General features: G+C 54.4%; 1 protein-coding gene across 1 annotated transcript in view; it reads left to right on the forward strand.

The window, feature by feature from the left end:
* Positions 1 to 552: 552 nt before the first annotated feature.
* Positions 553 to 19,684, forward strand: part of EHD2 (EH domain containing 2) — a 30,951-nt gene continuing 11,819 nt past the window's right edge. Inside the window, exons 1-4 of the mRNA XM_024237667.3 lie at positions 553 to 883; positions 3,859 to 4,317; positions 5,807 to 5,904; positions 14,172 to 14,584. Coding sequence (XP_024093435.1) covers positions 3,914 to 4,317; positions 5,807 to 5,904; positions 14,172 to 14,584 — 915 coding nt within the window. The 5' untranslated portion in view covers positions 553 to 883; positions 3,859 to 3,913. The remainder of the gene's footprint in view (positions 884 to 3,858; positions 4,318 to 5,806; positions 5,905 to 14,171; positions 14,585 to 19,684) is intronic.

Here is a 19,684-nt window from a genome sequence, read left to right on the forward strand (position 1 = left end):
GATCTCCCGACCTCGTAATCCGCCCGCCTCGGCCTTCCACGTATTTTTAGTAGAGATGGTTTTGCACCATGCTGGCCAGGCTGGTCTTGAACTCCTGACCTCAAGTGATCCACCCACCTCAGCCTCCCAAAATGCTGGGATTACAGGCGTGAGCCACCACACCCGGTCCTATTATTTTTTTTTTTTTACAGGTGAGGTCTCGCTCTGTCACCCAGGCTGGAGTGCAGTGGCACAATCATAGATCACTGCAGCCTCCACCTCCTGGGTTCAAGCGATCCTCCCACCTCAGCCTTCCAAGTTGCTGGGATTACAGGTGTGCACCCCTGTGCCTGGCTAAATTATTTTATTATTTTTTATTTTTTTTAATAGACATGAGGTCTCGCTATGTTGCTTAGGCTGGTCTTGGACTCCCGGCCTCAAGCAATCTTCCCAAAGTGTTAGGGTCTTTGGCCTTCCAAAGTGTTAGGGTTACAGGCGTGAGCCAGGGCGCCCGACCTAAGTTATTGTTACTATTATTGCTGCTGCTCTTGTGATTCCCATGTTAAGAAGAGAGACAGACTGGGGAGCAGCCCAACGCCGGAGGCGGAGGTGGAATTCGAACCCCAGGCTGGACGCTGGAGCTCTCGCCCGCCGTGCTAAGGCGTCTTCCCCACTCCCCACAAGGGGGCGCCAGAGGCCGGGCGCCCGGTTTTGAGGGGGGCGCCTCGTCCCGCCCCTCCCTCCTGTCCTCCCTGCCGTCCTCCCTGCTCCGGGCCCCACCCGGCTCAGACGGCTCCGGACGGGACCGCGAGCACAGGCCTCTCCGCGGGCGCTTCGGATCCTCGCGGGACCCCACCCCCGCCCAGCCTACCCAGCCCGCTGCAGCCGCCAGCGCGCCCCGTCGGTGAGTGCTCCCAGCACCGCAGCTGTCGCCTCCCGACCCCCGCCCAAGCCTGCCCGGTTCCTCATGTCTGACCCCTGCTCCCCGCCACCCTGTCCCCAGTCTGTAACGGTCTCCCCAGGTGTCCCCCAGTCACACCCAGTCTTCACCAGTCCCCCCAGTCTGTAAACATGTCCCCCACTTTTCCCACTCTTCCCACTCTTCCTCCAGTCTTTCGAAGCCTCTCCCACTCCCCCAATCTCCTCCATCCTCCCCCAACACGCCTCCCTATCCCCTGGCTAGAGGAGATCCTCTCTGCAGGGTCTCCCTCCACGCCCTCATCCATATCGGCTACCTTGGTCCCTCCAGCCACTCAAGAGCCCCTCTCCTGCCTCACCAGCTCCATCGGCCACCGCTGATGGCATTCTTCCCAGCTCTCTCTCAGGGCCCTCCCTGCCTGGGACACCGCCCAGAGCCCTCTCCCTCTGCCCACATCCCAGATCCTGCCTCTCTTTTCCGTTCCTGCCACTCCTTTACGAACTCCTTTTCCTTTTATCTCCCCTACCCCCGGCCATCCCTTTTAAAAGTCTCATGATTTTATGGATTTTAGCATATTTGATTTGCAGTTATTTTGATGCTCAAATTGCCCCATTTTTGGCCACTGGGCGCCCCTGCAAGCTGGGTCCTCTGTCCCTGTAACATGCCCTATCGGCCTTTGAGCACTTCCTCACCGTCTGACCCAGGCTCACTTGTTCTTCCCTGCCCCAGCCCTGGAATCCACCATTTCTCTAAGGAGTCCCAGGTTCTTTTAGTGGGGAATGGTATTTAGAGACTCCCATCTCACCAAAAGTTGATTCTTTGAAAACATCAGTAAAATCATAAGCATCAACGGGGACCAATCGTTTTTGTTTTTCTTTTTTAAAAAAAGCAAAGATCCACACATATGGCTGATATCGGGAATGAAAGAGGGGACATCACTACAGATCCTACGGTGAATAAAAGGATAGTAAGGGAAGATAGAGAACACAGTCTGGGTGCTGGAGGTGCTCATTGCTCCTGGGTTGGTCATGGTTAACCTCCCTAACTCAGATCTTTAGACCTATAATAGGATTGCAGCCTCTGAGGTCAGGGTTGCCTGCGTTTGAGTCCCAGCTTGAGCATTTTCTAGCTAAGTGATCTTGGGTAATTTGTTGCTGTCTTCCTGAGCCTCCTTTGCCTTGTTAAAAAAGCAGAGATGAGCCGGCATGGCGGCGCACACCTGTAATCCCAACAATTTGGGAGGCTGAGGTGGGTGGATCGCCTGAGCTCAGGAGTTCGAGACCACCCAGGGCAACATGGTGAAACCCGTCTCTACTAAAAATACACACACACACAAAAATTAACTGGGTGTGGTGGCACATGCCTCTAGTCCCAACTACTTGGGAGGCTGAGGCAGGAGAATCCCTTGAGCCCCAGAGGTGAAGGTTGCAGTGAGCTGAGATTGTATCACTGCACTACAGCTTGGGCTACAGTGTGAGACTCCATCTCCAAAAAAAAAAAAAGAAAAGAAAAGAAAAGAAAAGCAGGGATGATAATAGACCTACTTTACAGGGTTATAAAGGTTAAGTTAGTACAGTACCTGGCATGCAGTGATCATAAATGTTGCATTATTTTTCTTGTTAACATCCAGCAGCCCTCATGACCTGGGTGCACCCAGGCAACCTTCTCAGCTCCATTTCTCACCCCTCCTCTTTGTGCCCCTGTGTCTGGCCACCTACCTAGATGTTTCATGGCTCCCAACACACCAGGAACTTTCACACCCCCAGACCTTTGCGTGCACCGTCCTCTGCCTAAATCCCCTTGTCTTGCCTGCTCTTCATGGAGCAGCTCAAAAGTCAACCCTGCCCTGAGTCTTACTGGTGCTGTGGTCTGTTTCTCATGCCCTCCTCTGGATGTCTGGCATATGTCTGGGTCCTTACTGGGGGCTGTGGGTGGGTAGGGGATGATCTCTGGCTCATTTCTGGGTCCACAGTGCCTGAAGCATGGAGTGAGTGATTTCAGTGAAAATGTGTCAAATGATGGAAGGGAGAAGTGAGGAAGAAATAAATGAAGCAATTAAGGAATCCGTTTCTTCCAAGCAGCTTCTGCATGCTTTGCCTTGTCCATCTCTTGGTCTTCCACTATCACCATCAATCCCCCTTCTTCAACCATGTTACCATTAATCTTTCTCCTTCAGCTGGTTCGCTATGCTCTCCCTATTTTTTTTTTCTTTTTTTTTGAGATGGAGTCTCGCTCTGTCGAGTGCAGTGGTGGGATCTCGGCTCACCGCAACCTCTGCCTCTCGGGTTCAAGTGATTCTGTCTCAGCCTCCCGAGTCGCTGGGACTACAGGTGGCCACCACCACGCCTGGCTAATTTTTTGTATGTTTAGTAGAGACAGTTTCACCATATTGGTTAGGCTGGTCTCAAACTCCTGACCTCAGGTGGTCCACCTGCCTCAGCCTCCCAAAGTGCTGGGATTACAGGCATGAGCCACTGCACCTGGCCTTTTTTTTTTTTTTTTTTTTTTTTTTTTGAGATGGGGTCTTGCTCTGTAGCCCAGGCTGGAGTGCAGTGCAGCGGCATGATCATAGCTCACTGCAGCCTTGAACTCCTGAGCTCAAGCAATCCTCCTGCCTCAGCCTGCCAAAGTGCTAGGACTACAGGCATCCACCACCATGCCCAGTTAATTATTTTTTTTGTAGAGATGGGGGTCTCACTATTTTACCTGGGCTGGTCTTCAACTACTGACCTCAAGCAATCCTCCTGCCTCAGCCTCCCAAAATACTAGGATTACAGGTGTGAGCCATTGCACCTGGCCCAATCTTCCTCCTGCCACCCACTATCCATGCTCTGTGACCACACATATCTGTGCTCCTCCTCCTCCTCCACCCATCCTGTCACCCAGACAGTCTGCACTCAGACCCCTTTCGTCCTCCTCGGCCAGGCCACCCGTGCTCATGCCCTCTCTCCCTCCCACAGGCAGCTCTCCATCTGCACGTCTCTCCGTAAACCCAGTGAGCCGTGTGCAGCTACCATGTTCAGCTGGCTGAAGCGGGGCGGGGCACGGGGCCAGCAGCCCGAGGCCATCCGCACGGTGACCTCGGCCCTCAAGGAGCTGTACCGCACGAAGCTGCTGCCACTGGAGGAGCACTACCGCTTTGGGGCCTTCCACTCGCCAGCCCTGGAGGATGCAGACTTCGACGGCAAGCCCATGGTGCTGGTGGCCGGCCAGTACAGCACGGGCAAGACCAGCTTCATCCAGTACCTGCTGGAGCAGGAGGTGCCCGGCTCCCGCGTGGGGCCCGAGCCCACCACCGACTGTTTTGTGGCCGTCATGCACGGGGACACTGAGGGCACCGTGCCCGGCAACGCCCTCGTCGTGGACCCGGACAAGCCCTTCCGCAAACTCAACCCCTTCGGAAACACCTTCCTCAACAGGTGTGCCAGCCGCGAGCCCAGGGCGCATCTTTCTTTTTCTTTTTGTTAAGACGGAGTTTCCTTTCTTTTCGCCCAGGCTAGAGTGCAGTGGTGCGATCTCGGCTCACGGCAACCTCCACCTCCTGGGTTCAAGCGATTCTCCTGCCTCAGCCACCTGAGGAGCTGGGATTACAGACACCCACCACCACCCCCAGCGAGTTTTTGTATTATTAGGTACAGATGGGGTTTCACCATGTTGGTCAGGCTGGTCTTGAACTCCTGGCCTCAAGTGATCCACCTGCCTCAGCCTCCCAAAGTGTTGGGATTACACGCGTGAGCCAACGCGCCCGGCCCTGGGGACGCATCTTTCTGTCCCGGGGGTGCATCTTGTTGTCCCCCTTCTCTGTCCCCTCCCTGACTGTGTTTCCCTCCTTCTCAGCCCCAATTCCCTTCTCTCTACCCAGTTCTTCCCTGCCTGTCTCTGCTCTCTTATCCAGGGGAGCACCTAGGCTAGTGAAGTCAGCATGCCTGGTTCAAATCCCGGCCAGCTGGGTGGCCTCAGGCAAATGACTTGACCTCTCTGCCCTTCTTGTAGCCTCATCTGCAAAATGTGGATCAATCACCTTGGGCTAGGCCCGGTGACTCACGCCTGTAATCCCAGCGCTTTGGGAGGCCGAGGCAGGCGGATCGCTTGAGGCCAGGAGTTGGAGACCAGCCTGGCCAACATGGTGAAACCCCGTCTCTATCAAAAACACAAAAAATTAGCTGGGCGTGGTGGTTCGCGCCTGTAATCCCAGCTACTCGGGAGGCCGAGGCAGAAGAATTGTTTAACCTGGGAGGCGGAAGTTGCAGTAAGCCGAGACCGTGCCACTGCATTCCAGCCTGGGCAACAGAGCGAGACTCTGTCTATTAAAAAAAAAAAAAAAAAAAAGGGATCAGGATCACCATGGTCTCTATGCCATGGTTGCTGTGAGGACTTGGAATAGCACCTGGCGGCCAGGTGTGGTGGCTCACACCTGTAATCCCAGCACTTTGGGAGGCTGAGGCGGGCAGATCACTTGAGGCCAGAAGTTTGAGACCAGCGTGGCCAACGTGGTGAAACCCCGTCTCTACTAAAAATACAAAAATTAGCTGGGTGTGGTGGTGCCCACCTGTAATCCCAGCTGCTCAGGAGGCTTAGGCAGGAGAATCACTTGAACTCGGGAGGCGGAGGTTGCAGTGAGCTGAGATAGTGCCATTGCACTCCAGCCTGGGCGACAACAGCAAAACTCTGTCTCAAAAAAAAAAAAAAAAAAGAACAGTACTTGGCACAAATTAAATGCTCACTGAACATGAGCTGTGGCTGGTTATAGCTCTGAGATGGTCCTGGTCGCCCTTTTTCTGTCCGGTGTCTTTCTTTGCCCATACAGGATGCTTTGCCATGTGGTCCTGAGTCCCTCTTCATGTTTTCTTCATGTTTTCCCTCCTTCTGTCCTTCCCTGTTGACCCCTGACCCTCCTTCTGCCCCCAGGTTCATGTGTGCCCAGCTCCCTAATCAGGTCCTGGAGAGCATCAGCATAATCGACACCCCGGGTATCCTGTCGGGTGCCAAGCAGAGAGTGAGCCGCGGTAAGTGGGGCCAGACCCTGGGGTCTGAGCGAGGAGGGGCTGGGGCCTGGACTTCTGGGTCTGAGGGAGGAAGGGCTGGGGGCCTGGACTCCTGGGTCTGAGGGAGGAGGGGCTGGGGCCTGGACTCCTGGGTCTGAGGGAGAGGGGCTGGGGGCCTGGACTCCTGGGTCTGAGGGAGGAGGGGCTGGGGCCTGGACTCCTGGGTCTGAGGGAGAGGGGCTGGGGGCCTGGACTCCTGGGTCTGAGGGAGGAGGAGCTGGGGTCTGGACTCCTGGGTCTGAGGGAGGAGGGGCTGGGGGCCTGGACTCCTGGGTCTGAGGGAGGAGGGGCTGGGGGCCTGGACTCCTGGGTCTGAGGGAGGAGGGGCTGGAACCTGGACTCCTGGGTCTGAGGGAGGAGGAGCTGGGGTCTGGACTCCTGGGTCTGAGGGAGGAGGGGCTGGGGCCTGGACTCCTGGGTCTGAGGGAGAGGGGCTGGGCCTGGACTCCTGGGTCTGAGGGAGGAGGGGCTGGGACCTGGACTCCTGGGTCTGAGGGAGGAGGAGCTGGGGTCTAGACTCCTGGGTCTGAGGGAGGAAGGGCTGGGGCCTGGACTCCTGGGTCTGAGGGAGGAGGAACTGGGGCCTGGACTCCTGGGTCTGAGGTAGGAGGGGCTGGGGCCTGGACTCCTGGGTCTGAGGGAGGAGGAGCTGGGGTCTGGACTCCTGGGTCTGAGGGAGGAGGGGCTGGGGTCTGGACTCCTGGGTCTGAGGGAGGAGGGGCTGGGGCCTGGACTCCTGGGTCTGAGGGAGGAGGGGCTGGGGTCTGGACTCCTGGGTCTGAGGGAGGAGGGGCTGGGGGCCTGGACTCCTGGGTCTGAGGGAGGAGGGGCTGGGGGCCTGGACTCCTGGGTCTGAGGGAGGAGGAGCTGGGGTCTGGACTCCTGGGTCTGAGGGAGGAGGGGCTGGGGCCTGGACTCCTGGGTCTGAGGGAGAGGGGCTGGGGGTCTGGACTCCTGGGTCTGAGGGAGGAGGGGCTGGGGGTCTGGACTCCTGGGTCTGAGGGAGGAGGGGCTGGGGCCTGGACTCCTGGGTCTGAGGGAGGAGGGGCTGGGGGCCTGGACTCCTGGGTCTGAGGGAGGAGGGGCTGGAACCTGGACTCCTGGGTCTGAGGGAGGAGGAGCTGGGGTCTGGACTCCTGGGTCTGAGGGAGGAGGGGCTGGGGCCTGGACTCCTGGGTCTGAGGGAGAGGGGCTGGGCCTGGACTCCTGGGTCTGAGGGAGGAGGGGCTGGGACCTGGACTCCTGGGTCTGAGGGAGGAGGAGCTGGGGTCTGGACTCCTGGGTCTGAGGGAGGAGGGGCTGGGGCCTGGACTCCTGGGTCTGAGGGAGGAGGGGCTGGGGGTCTGGACTCCTGGGTCTGAGGGAGGAGGGGCTGGGCCTGTACTCCTGGGTCTGAGGTAGGAGGGCCTGGGGTCTGGACTCCTGGGTCTAGAGGAGGAGGGGCAGTGTCTCCGCTGGGACCTGGGCCTGTGTCCTCTGGCCCTGGCTGGCGAGGCAGCTGCAGGGAGCTAGTGGAAGCCATGACTGCTCCATGCTGGCTCGCATTGATGGGTGGGGGAGGTGTGTGGGTGACCACGTGGTGGGAGTGGGCAGGAGCTGCACGTCTGGGCAGGCAGGAAGGATGGGAAGGGAGAGATGAAGAGGGACAGGGATTCCGAGGCAGTGAGACAGCGATGCAGGGAGACACAAGGCCCGGAGATGAGGCAGAGCCCGGGCAGGGGAGGCTGGGCCCTGCGAGCTCCTAGCTCTGCGTCTGGGCCACAGATGGGGCCGAGAAGGGGATGGGAAGGGAATTTGGGTGGGGGCCAAGGCCAGGCCTGGAATTTATAAACAGCTGTGCAAGGAGAGCGGCAGGGGGTGGATTCCAGCTGGGGCCTCTGGGTGTGCTGAGCCCCCACCACCCCTGCTCAGCCCAGCTCAGCATCTGTGATCCTCCAGCCCCACAGATCTGTGTCCCCCACCCCCCATGGCCTTGGAGGCCTGGAACTGGGGCAAAGGAGGCTGCTATGTGGGGCAGAGGGGATGGGAGGCCCTGGCGAGAAGGCTGGGCCTGGGGTGGGGCGGGGACGCCGGGGGTGACCATGTCCCTGGCCGCCGTCCAGAGGCCCCACGGGAGAAAGGCAGGAGGCAGCTGCAGAAACGATTGGGAGGACGCGCTGCCAGCTGAGGGGGAGGAATTCCTGGGGCTCCCACCCCAGGGCCTGGGCCTGGGACAGCGGGAGGGAGCGGCTCTCTCAGCCAGGGCAGGGGTGCCGGCAGGGGAGTCCAAAGGCCGTGGGTGGTGGGGGAGTGGGGAACGGGGTCTGCCTCCCTGGCCTTGAGGATAGAGGAAGAGGAAGAGAGAGTGCCCAGCTGTTGGTGTGTATGTGTGTGTGTGTGTGACTTTGTGTATATCTTGGGAAAGTGTGTCATTATGAGTGTACTCCTGGGTGTGGTGGTTCCACGCATTTGTGTATAGCAGTGGACGTGCCTCATTGTGGCCATGGCTCTGAGGTTGTGTGACTTTGAATTGTGTACATGCCTCTGTGTGTGTGTGTGTGTGTGTGCATGTGCCTATAATTGTGGCTGTATGACTTTGTTTTGTTTGTTTTCGAGACAGAGTCTCACTCTGTCGCCCAGGCTGGAGTGGAGTGGCGCGATCTCGGCTCACTGCAACCTTTGCCTCCCGAGTTCAAGTGACTCTTCTGCCTCAGCCTCCTGAGTAGCCAGGACTACAGGCACCCGCTGCACCCATGTCCGGCTAATTTTTGTATTTTTTTTTTTAGTAGAGACGGGATTTCACCATGTTGGCCAGGCTGGTCTCGAACTCCTGACCTCAGGTGATCCTCCTGCCTTGACCTCCCAAAGTGCTGGGCTTACAGGTGTGAGCCACCATGCCTGGCCTGCTGGATGACTTTGGGTGACTCTGAAGGGCTGTGTAGGGCTATGAGAAACTTTGTGGGGTAGTGTGCAACTGATTCTGTCCCTATATACTGTTATATTGTGATGTGTGTGTGAGAGAGACAGACATAAAGGGCATCTTTTGTCTATGTGTCATGTGGATTTAGTGTGTATCATTGTAGGTGTGAGTCTGACATTGTGTGCCTGTGTGTGAGATGGTCTAAGCGTATATGTGTATCTGGGCTGTGGGCTGTGCGTGACTTTGTGTGGCTGCATCGGGCAGTCAGGGCTGCGGGGATTTTGTGGGGCTGTGTGTGACTACCTGTGATTGTATCTCCAGATACAGTTGTGTGCTTCTGTTTGGTGTTGTGTATGTGAGAATGTGTGTGTGCAGGAGTGCATCTTTTGTGTAACTGTGTGTGATTACGTCTGTGTGTGTGCCTTTGGGTTTGGGAGGGTATGGGAGGTTATGTGTGTGCGATTGTGTCTGTGTGGGTGTGCATGTGTGCCTCTGTACCTGTGTGTTCGTGCAGGTCTCTGTGTCTATGATGTGTGTGCATCTCACATTATCTTTGTGATTGTGTGACCACAAACACCTGTGCAGATCCCAGATTGTGAACACGGGTGTGTCCGGGAGCCTGCATCTTGTAGTAAATGGCTATGTTTGTGTCTGGATGTACTACTGGGTGTGTGTGTGTGTGTGTGTGTACGCGAGCTCATGTGTTTGGCTGCCTCTGCATGTAAGATGTGTGAACACACGTATGTGTGATTGTAGCATAGTAAAGTCCTCAAATCTGGGCTCTGCTACTTTTATTTATTTATGTTATGCTACTTTTTTTTTTTTTTTAGATGGAGTCTTACTCTGTCTTCCAGGCTGGAGTGCAGTGGTGCGACCTCGGCTCGCTGCAACCTCCACCTCCTGGGTTCAAGCAATTCTCTGCCCCAGCCTCCCGAGTAGCTGGGATTACAGGCGCCCGCCACCGTGCCCGGCTAATTTTTTTGTATTTTTAGTAGAGACAGGGTTTCACCGTCTTAGCCAGGAAGGTCTTGAACTCCTGACCTCGTGATCCACCCACCTCGGCCTCCCAAAGTGCTGGGATTACAGGCGTGAGCCACCGCGCCCAGCCTATTTTCTGCTGCTTTTAAACTGTGGGACCTTAGGCAAGCCACTTAACCTCTCTTTGCCTCAATTTTCTTACCTGCAAAATGGGAATAATGGGCTGGGTGCAGTGGCTCATGCCTGTAATCCCAGCAATTTGAGAGGCCAAGGTGAGCAGATTACCTGAGGTCGGGAGTTCGAGACCAGCCTGGGCAACATGGTGAAACCCTGTCTATACTAAAAATACAAAAATTAGCTGGGTGTGGTGGTGCTTGCCTGTAATCCCAGCTACTTGGGAGGCTGAGGCAGGAGAATTGCTTGAACCCAGGAGGCAGAGGTTGCAGCGAGCCGAGCTCATGACACTGCACTCCAGCCTGGGCAATAGAGTGAGGCTTCGTCTCAAAAACAAACAAACAAACAGAAAAACAACACACACACACACACACACACACACACACACACACACACACACACACACACAGTGGGAATAATAATACTAGCGGCCTCATAGTTGTCCTAAAGGTTAAATTAGTTAAAACATACAAAGTACTTAGAAGGTGCACACTTGTGTGTGCACACAGTAGGTGCTATGGAAGTGCCAACAATGCCTGTTTTTGCTGGGTGAGTGCCGTTGTGGGCCCAAGGTTCCTTTTTGCCACGTCTCCCATCCCACACTGACTCAACCTCTCTCCCTCCTTCCCTCCCCGCCCCATGAGACACACTTTCTGAATCTGGGCCAGTATGTGTGTTTGTGGAGACACCGGGAGGGAGGGGGGCTCCAGCTGCTGTCCCTCCAGTGACTTGGCCCTTCCTCCCCCAAAACAATGCCCCCCAACCCCATCCCGGTCCCTGCGTTGCCCGCAAGGAGGCTGCTTCCTCCCAGGCAGGATGGGCGCAAGCACCAGCTCCCCGGAGGAGCACAGGGGCCCATGGGACTCCTCTTTTGTCGCCTCTTACCTGTGTGTCTTGGGTAAGTCCCCTAACTTCTCTCTCTCTGTTTTTTTTTTTTTTTTTTTTTTGAGATGGAGTTTCGCTCTTGTTGCCCAGGCTGGAGTGCAGTGGCAGCAACCTCCGCCTCCTGGGTTCAAGTGATTCTCCTGCCTCAGCCTCCCAAGTAGCTGGGATTACAGGTGCCCACCACCACACCCAGCTAATTTTTTTGTATTTTTAATGGAGACGGGGTTTCACTATGTTGGTCAGGCTGGTCTCGAACTCCTGACCTCAGGCGATCCACCCGCCTCAGCCTCCCAAAGTGCTGGGATTACAGGCGTGAGCCACCATGCCTGGCTAGTCCCCTAACTTCTCTGTGCCTCAGTTTCCTCATCTGGAAAGTGGGGTCAGAACAGCGCCCACCTCCTGGGGTTGTTGTGAAGAGTCACTGAGTGAGCTCTAGCTGGAGGGTGTGAAGTCAGTAAATCAGGGCTAGCTCCTTGTTCTGCCAGTTAACTTTTTGTCCTCTGGGTTCCCACTTTGCCTTCCCTCCTCCTGGAAGTCCTCCCTGACCCCCAGGCTGGGGGTTGGGTCAGGCACTGGCCCTGGGCTCCCACAGCTCCCTGGATCCCCCTGCCCACCCTGGGCTGACCACTCAGGGGCCAGGTCTGTGTCCCCAGTGGGCTGAGAGATGTAAGGACAGAGCTGAGACTGCCTCAGCCTCCACACACACAGCAGGGACCACAGAGGGTGCTTCCCAGTGGGTGACATCACCATGACTTGCTGAGTGCTTACCATACATCCAGCACTGCTTTTAAAAAAACAGTTGCATTGAGGATTAACTTACATGCCATAAAAGCTCAACCATTATGGCCGGGCTCGGGGGCTCATGCCTGTAATCTCAGCACTTTGGGAGGCTGAGGTGGGCGGATAATGAGGTCAAGAGATGGAGACCATCCTGGCCAACATGGTGAAAACTCATCTCTACTAGAAATACAGAAATTAGCTGGGTGTGGTGGCACCTGTAATCCCAGCTACTCGGGAGGCTGAGGCAGGAGAATTGCTTAAACTCGAGAGGCAGAGGTTGCAGTGACCTGAGATCGCACCACTGCACTCCAGCGTGGTGACAGAGCTAGACTCCGTCTCAAAAAAAAAAAAAAAAAAAAAAAAAAAAAAGCTCAACCATTTTTTTTTTAAAGAGACAAGGTCTTGCTCTGTCTGCAGGCTGGAGTGCAATGACGCAATCATGGCTCACTGCAGCCTCCAACTGCTGGGCTCAAGTGATCCTCTTGCTTCTTCCTCCTGAGTAGCTGAGACTACAGATGCATGCCACCATGTGTGGATAATTTTTTATTTTATTTTTTTCTGTAGAGACAGGGTCTTGTCATCTTGCCCAGGCTGGTCTCAAACTCCCAGGCTCAAGCGATCCTTGTGCCTCAACCTCCCAAAGTGCTGGAATTACAGGTGTGAGCCACTCTGTCTGGCCACCTCCATCATTTTTAAATGTACAGCTCAATGCCAGGCATTATTTTAAGCTCTTTATATATATTAGCTCATTTATATTCTTTTAATCTTCACAACAGTCTTTTTTTTTTTTTTGAGACAGAGTCTCACTCTGTCGCCCAGACTGAAGTGCAGTGACGCTATCTCGGCTCACTGCAACTCTGTCTCTCAGGCTCAAGCGATTCTCGTGCCTCAGCCTCCCAAATATCTGGGACCATAGGCATAAGCCACCAACACCAGGCTAATTTTTTTGTATTTTTAGTAGAGATGGGTTTTCGCCGTGTTGGCTAGGCTGGTCTCAAACTCTTGGCCTCAAGTGATCTGCCTGCTTCAGCCTCCCAAAGTGCTGGGATTACAGGTTTGAGCCATCACACCTGGCTTCACAACAGTCCTATGATTTGCATTTTACAGAAAAGAAAACACAAGTTCAGAGAGTTTAAGCTACTTGCCTAAGGTCCCACAGCAGATGGGGGCAGAGGAGGGACTCAACTCCAGGTCTTCCAGACAGCTAAGTCAGGGGGTCTCAATCGCTCCTCTCTGCTCTCCTCAGCATTGCTTGTTGGTGAATAAATGAGTGAACAAGCAAAGGTGAGAATGGGTAGATGAAGGAGTGAATGAGGAAATGAATGGTGAAAGGAATGAATGAATGAGCATGGGAACCCATGGCTGGGATGGGTGCTTCATAAGAGCAAGAATCTTGTCTGTGTGTTCTCTGCGGTATCCCAGGTTCCCAGGACAGGGCTTGGCACACATGAGACTCTCAGTAAATATTGCTAAATAAATGCAAAATATTTAACATCTCAGCCTGGCCAACATGGTGAAACCCCATCTCTACTAAAAATACAGAAATTAGCCAGGGTGGTGGTGCATGCCTGTAATCCCAGCTACTCAGGAGGCTGAGGCAGGAGAATTGCTTGAACCTGGGAGGTGGAGGTGGAGGTTGCAGTGAGCCGCATTCATGCCACTGCACTCCAGCCTGGGCGACAGAGTAAGACTCTGTCTCAAAAAAAAAAAAAAAAAAAAAAAAATTATCATCTGCTATGGCAAGAGCACAGCTATCCAGCATGAACTCTAGTTGCTGGATGGTGGGGAGATACAACAAGTCCTGGGGAGGAGCTGGGGTGATAGAGGCATGTGGTGTGGTGGGCTTGGGGGTTCCATAGAAGCACAGGGGGATCTCTTAGCAAACATGTCAGTATTTTTAACAACCTACATATACATACCGATGCACACCCTTAATAACTGCTTAATGAATGAGCGAATGAAAAAATGGAGGCCGGGAGGCTGGGCGCGGTGGCTCACGCTTGTAATCCCAACATATTGGGAGGCTGAGGCAGGAGGATCGATTGAGCTCAGGAGTTCGAGACCAGCCCGGGTAACATAGTAAGACCCTGTCTCTACTCCAAAAAAAAAGAAAAAAGAAAATTAGCCAGGTGTGGTGACATGCACCTGCAGTCCCAGCTACTAGGGAGGCTGAGGTGGGAGGATCGCCTGAGCTGGGGGAAGTGGAGGTTGCAGGGAGGCGTGATCCCGCCATTGCACTCCAGCAAAGGGAAAGGGGGATGATTGCCCCCTGTAGCCAGATGGCTTGAGGGGCTGGGGCCAGAGTGAGGGGGGAAATTCTGGTCACTGGGGAGCCAGAGCAGTGGTACCCACTGAGGGCCTTGGCTGTTTTTCCCAGACAGGATTTGGACAGCCAACAACGTGAACATCTTTACAGTCCAATATGCAAGAGAATGGATGCTGCTGAGAATGGCTGGAGGGTGGGGGTCTGACTTCTGCCCCTTGCGCCCCTGTCTTTCCACTCCCACTCCAGGCTACGACTTCCCGGCAGTGCTGCGCTGGTTCGCGGAGCGCGTGGACCTCATCATCCTGCTCTTTGATGCGCACAAGCTGGAGATCTCGGACGAGTTCTCGGAGGCCATCGGCGCGTTGCGGGGCCATGAGGACAAGATCCGCGTGGTGCTCAACAAGGCCGACATGGTGGAGACGCAGCAGCTGATGCGCGTCTACGGCGCGCTCATGTGGGCGCTGGGCAAGGTGGTGGGCACGCCCGAGGTGCTGCGCGTCTACATCGGCTCCTTCTGGTCCCAGCCTCTCCTCGTGCCGGACAACCGGCGCCTCTTCGAGCTGGAGGAGCAGGACCTCTTCCGCGACATCCAGGGCCTGCCCCGGCACGCCGCCTTGCGCAAGCTCAACGACCTGGTGAAGAGGGCCCGGCTGGTGCGGGTGAGTAGTCCTGGGGGCTGGGCGCGCATTCTTGGAGGAGGGCGCAGGGGGAGCCCCTGCCTTTCCTCGGTCCTCTCCTACCAGGGCTGTGAGTCCCTGACTTATCAGTGCCCAGGTTAGTTAGTTCTCTTGAAGTTGGGTCATTCTGGCACAGAGTGGAGCGGGGAGGAAGAACTGTATGGAGACTCATTCCTCTGCCTTTGGATTTCTGTGTCAACTCCCTGTCACCCTGGCTTCTCTGTCCTGGTATTTCTATTTCTTCTTCCTCTTCCCTCCTCCTCTTCCTCCACTACTACTTCTTCTTCTTCTTCTTCGCCTTCTTCTTCTTCTTCTTCTTCTTCTTCTTCTTCTTCTTCTTCTTCTTCTTCTTCTTCTTCTTCTTCTTTCTTCTTCTTCTTCTTCTTCTTCTTCTTCTTCTTCTTCTTCTTCTTCTTCTTCCTCTTCTTCCTCTTCCTCTTCTTCCTCTTCTTCTTTTCTTCCTCTTCCTCTTCCTCTTCTTCTTCTTCTTCCTTCTTTCTTCTCTCTTTCCTCCTCCTCCTCTTCTTCTTCTCCCTCCTCCTCCTCCTTCTTCCTTTCTTCCTCTCCTTCCTTCCTTCCTCCCTTCCTTCCTCTGTTCCTCTCTCCCTTCCTCCCTCCTCCCTTCCTCCTTCCTTACATCCTCTTTCGTTCCCTCTTCTTCCTTCTTTTTTAAGAGATGAAGTCTCGCACTCTTGCCCTGGCTGTAGTGCAATGATGCAATCACAGCTCACCACAGCCTTGAACTCCTGGGCTCAAGTGATCCTCCCTCCCTAGCCTGCCCCGAGTAGCTGAGACCACAGGCACATGTCACCACGCCCAGCTAATTTTTTATTTTTGTAGAGTTGGGGTCTTACTGTGTTGCACAGGCTGGTCTTGAACTCCTGCCCTCAAGTGATCCTCCCCTTTTGGCCTCCCAAAGTGCTGTGATTACAGGCATGAGCTATATTGAATTTTTGAGCTTCCTATAAAATATAGACAGACCAATACTCATTATTCTACCGTCTTTGTTTATTTTTTGATAATTTATAAGATTGTGGTTCAAAAGTTTCCGAGTTCATTGGTTTATTCCACAAATATTTCTTTTTCTTTTTCTTTTCTTTATTTGAGATGGAGTTTTGCTCTTATTGCCCAGGCTGGAGTGCAATGGCGCGATCTCCGCTCACCACAACCTCTGCCTCCCGGATTCAAGCGATTCTCCTGCCTCAGCCTCCCGAGTAGCTGGGATACAGGCATGCGCCACCATGCCCGGCTAATTGTGTATTTTTAGTAGAGACGGGATTTCTCCATGTTGGTGAGGCTGGTCTTGAACTCTCGACCTCAGGTGATCCACCCGCCTTGGCCTCCCAAAGTGCTGGGATTACAGACGTGAGCCACCGCGCCTGGCCCACAAGTATTTCTGGAATGCTTTCTGTACACATGGTGCTGGCGCTGGGGATGGAGGGAACAGACAAGGTTCCAGCCCTCCTGGGGCTCATCTTTTTTAAAATTTAATTAATTAATTTATTTATAAGCTAGTCAAATTTAGCAGTGGGGGTGGGGGGATGCATGCCAACTTTAGTGACACTAATAAGTTCTGGTAACCAAGGCCAGGTGCGGTGGCTCACGCCTGGAATCCCAACACTTTGGGAGGATCGCTTGAGCCCAGGCATTGAAGACCAGCCTGGGCAACATAGTGAGACACCATTTCTATTAAAAAAACAAACAAACAAAAGTTCTGATAACCCACTACCATTGGACCAGCCCCGGGGCTCATCTTTTGATGGAATGAGACAGAATAAGTAAACAGACATAAAATAACGATGAAGGCTGGGCGCGGTGGCTCACGCCTGTAATCCCAACACTTTGGGAGGCCAAGGGGGGGGGTGGCAGATCACTTGAGGTCAGGAGATCGAGACCAGCCTGGTCAAGATGGTGAAACTGCGTCTCTACTAAAAATACAAAAATTAGCCAGGTGTGGTGGCGGGCACCTGTGATCCCAGTTACTCGGGAGGCTGAGGCACGAGAATCGCTTGAACCGGGGAAGCAGAGGTTGCAGTGAGTCAAGATTGTACCACTGCACTCCAGCTTGGGCGACAGAACGAGACTCCATCTCAAAAAAAAAAAAAAAAAAAAAAAAGGCCGGGTGCAGTGGCTCACGCCTGTAATCCCAGCACTTTGGGATTCTGAGGTGGGTGGATCACGAGGTCAGGAGTTTGAGACCAGCCTAACCAACATGGTGAAAACCCATCTCTACTAAAAATACAAAAATTAGCCGGGCATGGTGGTGCATGCCTGTAATCCCAGCTACTCAGGAGGCTGAGGCAGGAGAATTGCTTGAACCCGGGAGGCAGAGGTTGCAGTGAGCCGAGATTGCACCACTGCACTCCAGCCCGGGCGACAGAATGAGACTCTGTCTCAAAAAAAAAAAAAAAAAAAAGATGAATTTATTACATCTTAGGTGCTTCACAGCACCGGTCTCCCATGATTCCTGTTTGATTATGGCCACAGATTGTCCCCTTCCCTCACCCCTTTCAAGACTCTGCTCAAATGCTCCCTTCTCAGGAAGGCTGTCCCTGCCCTCCTTTGAATGAATATAACTTCCCCCACATGGGTCCTTCTTTACCCTAACCCTGTTGTCCTTTCCTTTCTTCTCTTCTCCTCTCCTTTCTCTCTTTCTCTGTTTCTCTTTATGTCTTTCTTTCTCTTTCTCTTTCTTTTTTCTTTCTTTTTTTTTTTTTTTTTTTTGAGACAGGGTCTCCCTCTGTTGCCCAGGCTGGAGTGCAGTGGTGCGATCTCAGCTCACTGCAACCTCTGCCTCCTGGGTTCAAGTGATTCTCCTGCCTCAGCCTCCTGAGTAGCTGGGGTTACAGGCGTGCACCACCACACCCAGCTAATTTTTTGTATTTTTAGTGGAGACGGAGTTTCACCATATTGGTCAGGCTGGTCTCGAACTCCTGACCTCAGGTGATCCGCCTGCCTCGGCCTCCCAAAGTGCTGGGATTACAGGCGTGAGCCACTGCGCCCAGCCAATCAGGGCTCTTTGAATTCCTTCACTGATTTATCCCCAGCGCCCGGAACAGAATTGGTGCTCTGTAAATATTTATTGAATGAATGACATTGAACAAACAGTTGCATTGAACAAAATCTCCTCTATGCCTGGCCTGGTGTTGGGTGGTGCAGGAGACACAGCAGTGACCACGGTGGTTCCAGTCCTGTCCTGCTGAGGCTCCCAGTCCTAAATAATGAAGGCAGTTCCAGGGCTCAGTCCTCACTGGGGCTCCTGAAGAGGAGATAGACCCATCCCCAGGCACCGATGACCCAGGGTGGTCAGAGCTGGGGTGGGGTAGCTGGGGCAGGCAGAGAGGGCTTCTTTGGAGGAGAGGGCATCTGAGGGGAAATGTCAGTGTTGAACCCAGTGTAGACAGTGTGCATAACTCAATTAGAGGCTGAGGATGTGGCTGAGATCAGAGGTGGTGTGGGCTGTGTCTGGGAATCTGTGCTTTGTCCCTAGGGCACTGGGGAGCCATGGAAAAGTTCGGAACAGGGAAAGGAGATAATTAGACTCAAGCTACCTTTTGGAGGGTGGATTCAGGGCAGGTGAGTCTAGGAGCCTGGAGACCAGGCAAAAGGCTTGGAGGTTCCTGGATCAGGACAGGCCTTGGGGAGGGAGAGGAGAAAGGAGAGCGCGGGTTTCAGAGCGATTTTGGATGTCAGATGGAACATTCTCAGGGGAGGCTGCCAGGGTGGAGGCGGGGCAGGAAGCTGGGCAGGCAGGGAGGCCAAGAAGGTTCTAGGGGGTGGAGGAGCCTGAGGTGTTGGTTTAAGGAGCAGCGAGAGTGGGTGAGTCAGAGCCCCCACCCCCACCCCAGGAATCCTCCTTCGGAGGGAGCGGCCCACTGTGGACGGGGCTGCCACTCCTGGAACCTTCGGAATTCACCTTGCGCTCCTCTGCCCAGGTGACTCTGCAGTATGTCTCTCTCTCTTTTTCTGTCTCTATATCAGTCTCCTTTCTACCTCTCTCTCAATCTCTTTCTTCTCCATTTTTACTTTTTCTTTTATTCTAATTCCCTTTCCTTTTCTTTCTCCCTCTCTCTGTCTTCTCCTGTCTCTCCATCTCTCCCTCGCTCCGCCGCCGCCCTGTCTCTGTCTTCCTCCTGGTCTTGCTTAGACTCCCCCAGGTTCGTTCCCGCGGGTCCCTTGGCGGGAGCTGGAGCACAAAGCCCAGGGACAGAGGGGTGGGGCCGGGCCAGACACCTGGTGCCCCCGCCGGGCTGGGGACGGCTCCGGAAAACCAGACAAACCCCGGAGTCAAGGACCCAGCCCCGGCCCAGCCCGCCCTCCCACCTTATCTCTTCCTGGCACCTTCCCCTGCTTCCTCTCTGGAAAAGCCATCAGCGCCCTCCCGCCTCCCCTCCTTTGGTCCCTGTGGAGCCGCCCTTCGGCCCTGCCCCCTGGCTTCATTGGCCCGCTCTCACAGGCCCCGCCCCCAGCCCGGCCACACCCCTGTCCTGATTGGTCCTTCAGACCCTTAGGCACTCCCTCCCCTTCTTCCTGCAGGTTCATCCATGGCTCCCCAGTGCCGTTCAGGACGCAGGAGCATGAGATTCAGGGTCCGCAGTGACCAAGGCTCACTGCCCCTCCTTTGCTCCGTGTCGCACCCCCACCCCTGCTCCTCACATATGAGTCTGCCACACTTGGTCGTCACCAACAATAGCCATACTGTTAACCTCCCCTCATGCTCTCCTGGACTCTGTGCCTCAGTTTCCCATCTGAACGATGGAGGGTGTGGACGAATCCTCTGGCTCTAGGTCCTTTGGCTGAAGTGATAGCTGCTAGAAGGGGCGATTTTATGATGCTGTGATACGTAAGGCCAAGATCTTGGGAGGGTCTGATTCTAAAGACGCCAAGATGCCCTGAACTTTCAGACCACATTCTCTGCAGTGGCCCAGTGACATTCATTCAGCAGTTGCCGAGCGCATGTGGCACTCTTCTAGGCTCTGGGGATAGAGCAGGGAACAAAGATAAATTCCTTTTCTCATAGAATTACTTTTTAGTGGGGAAGCAAACATTAGACAAATCAATGGTTATGAAGAAAAATGAAGC

This window comes from Pongo abelii, chromosome 20, assembly GCF_028885655.2.
Source record: "Pongo abelii isolate AG06213 chromosome 20, NHGRI_mPonAbe1-v2.0_pri, whole genome shotgun sequence".
In the NCBI taxonomy this organism is placed as follows: domain Eukaryota; kingdom Metazoa; phylum Chordata; class Mammalia; order Primates; family Hominidae; genus Pongo; species Pongo abelii.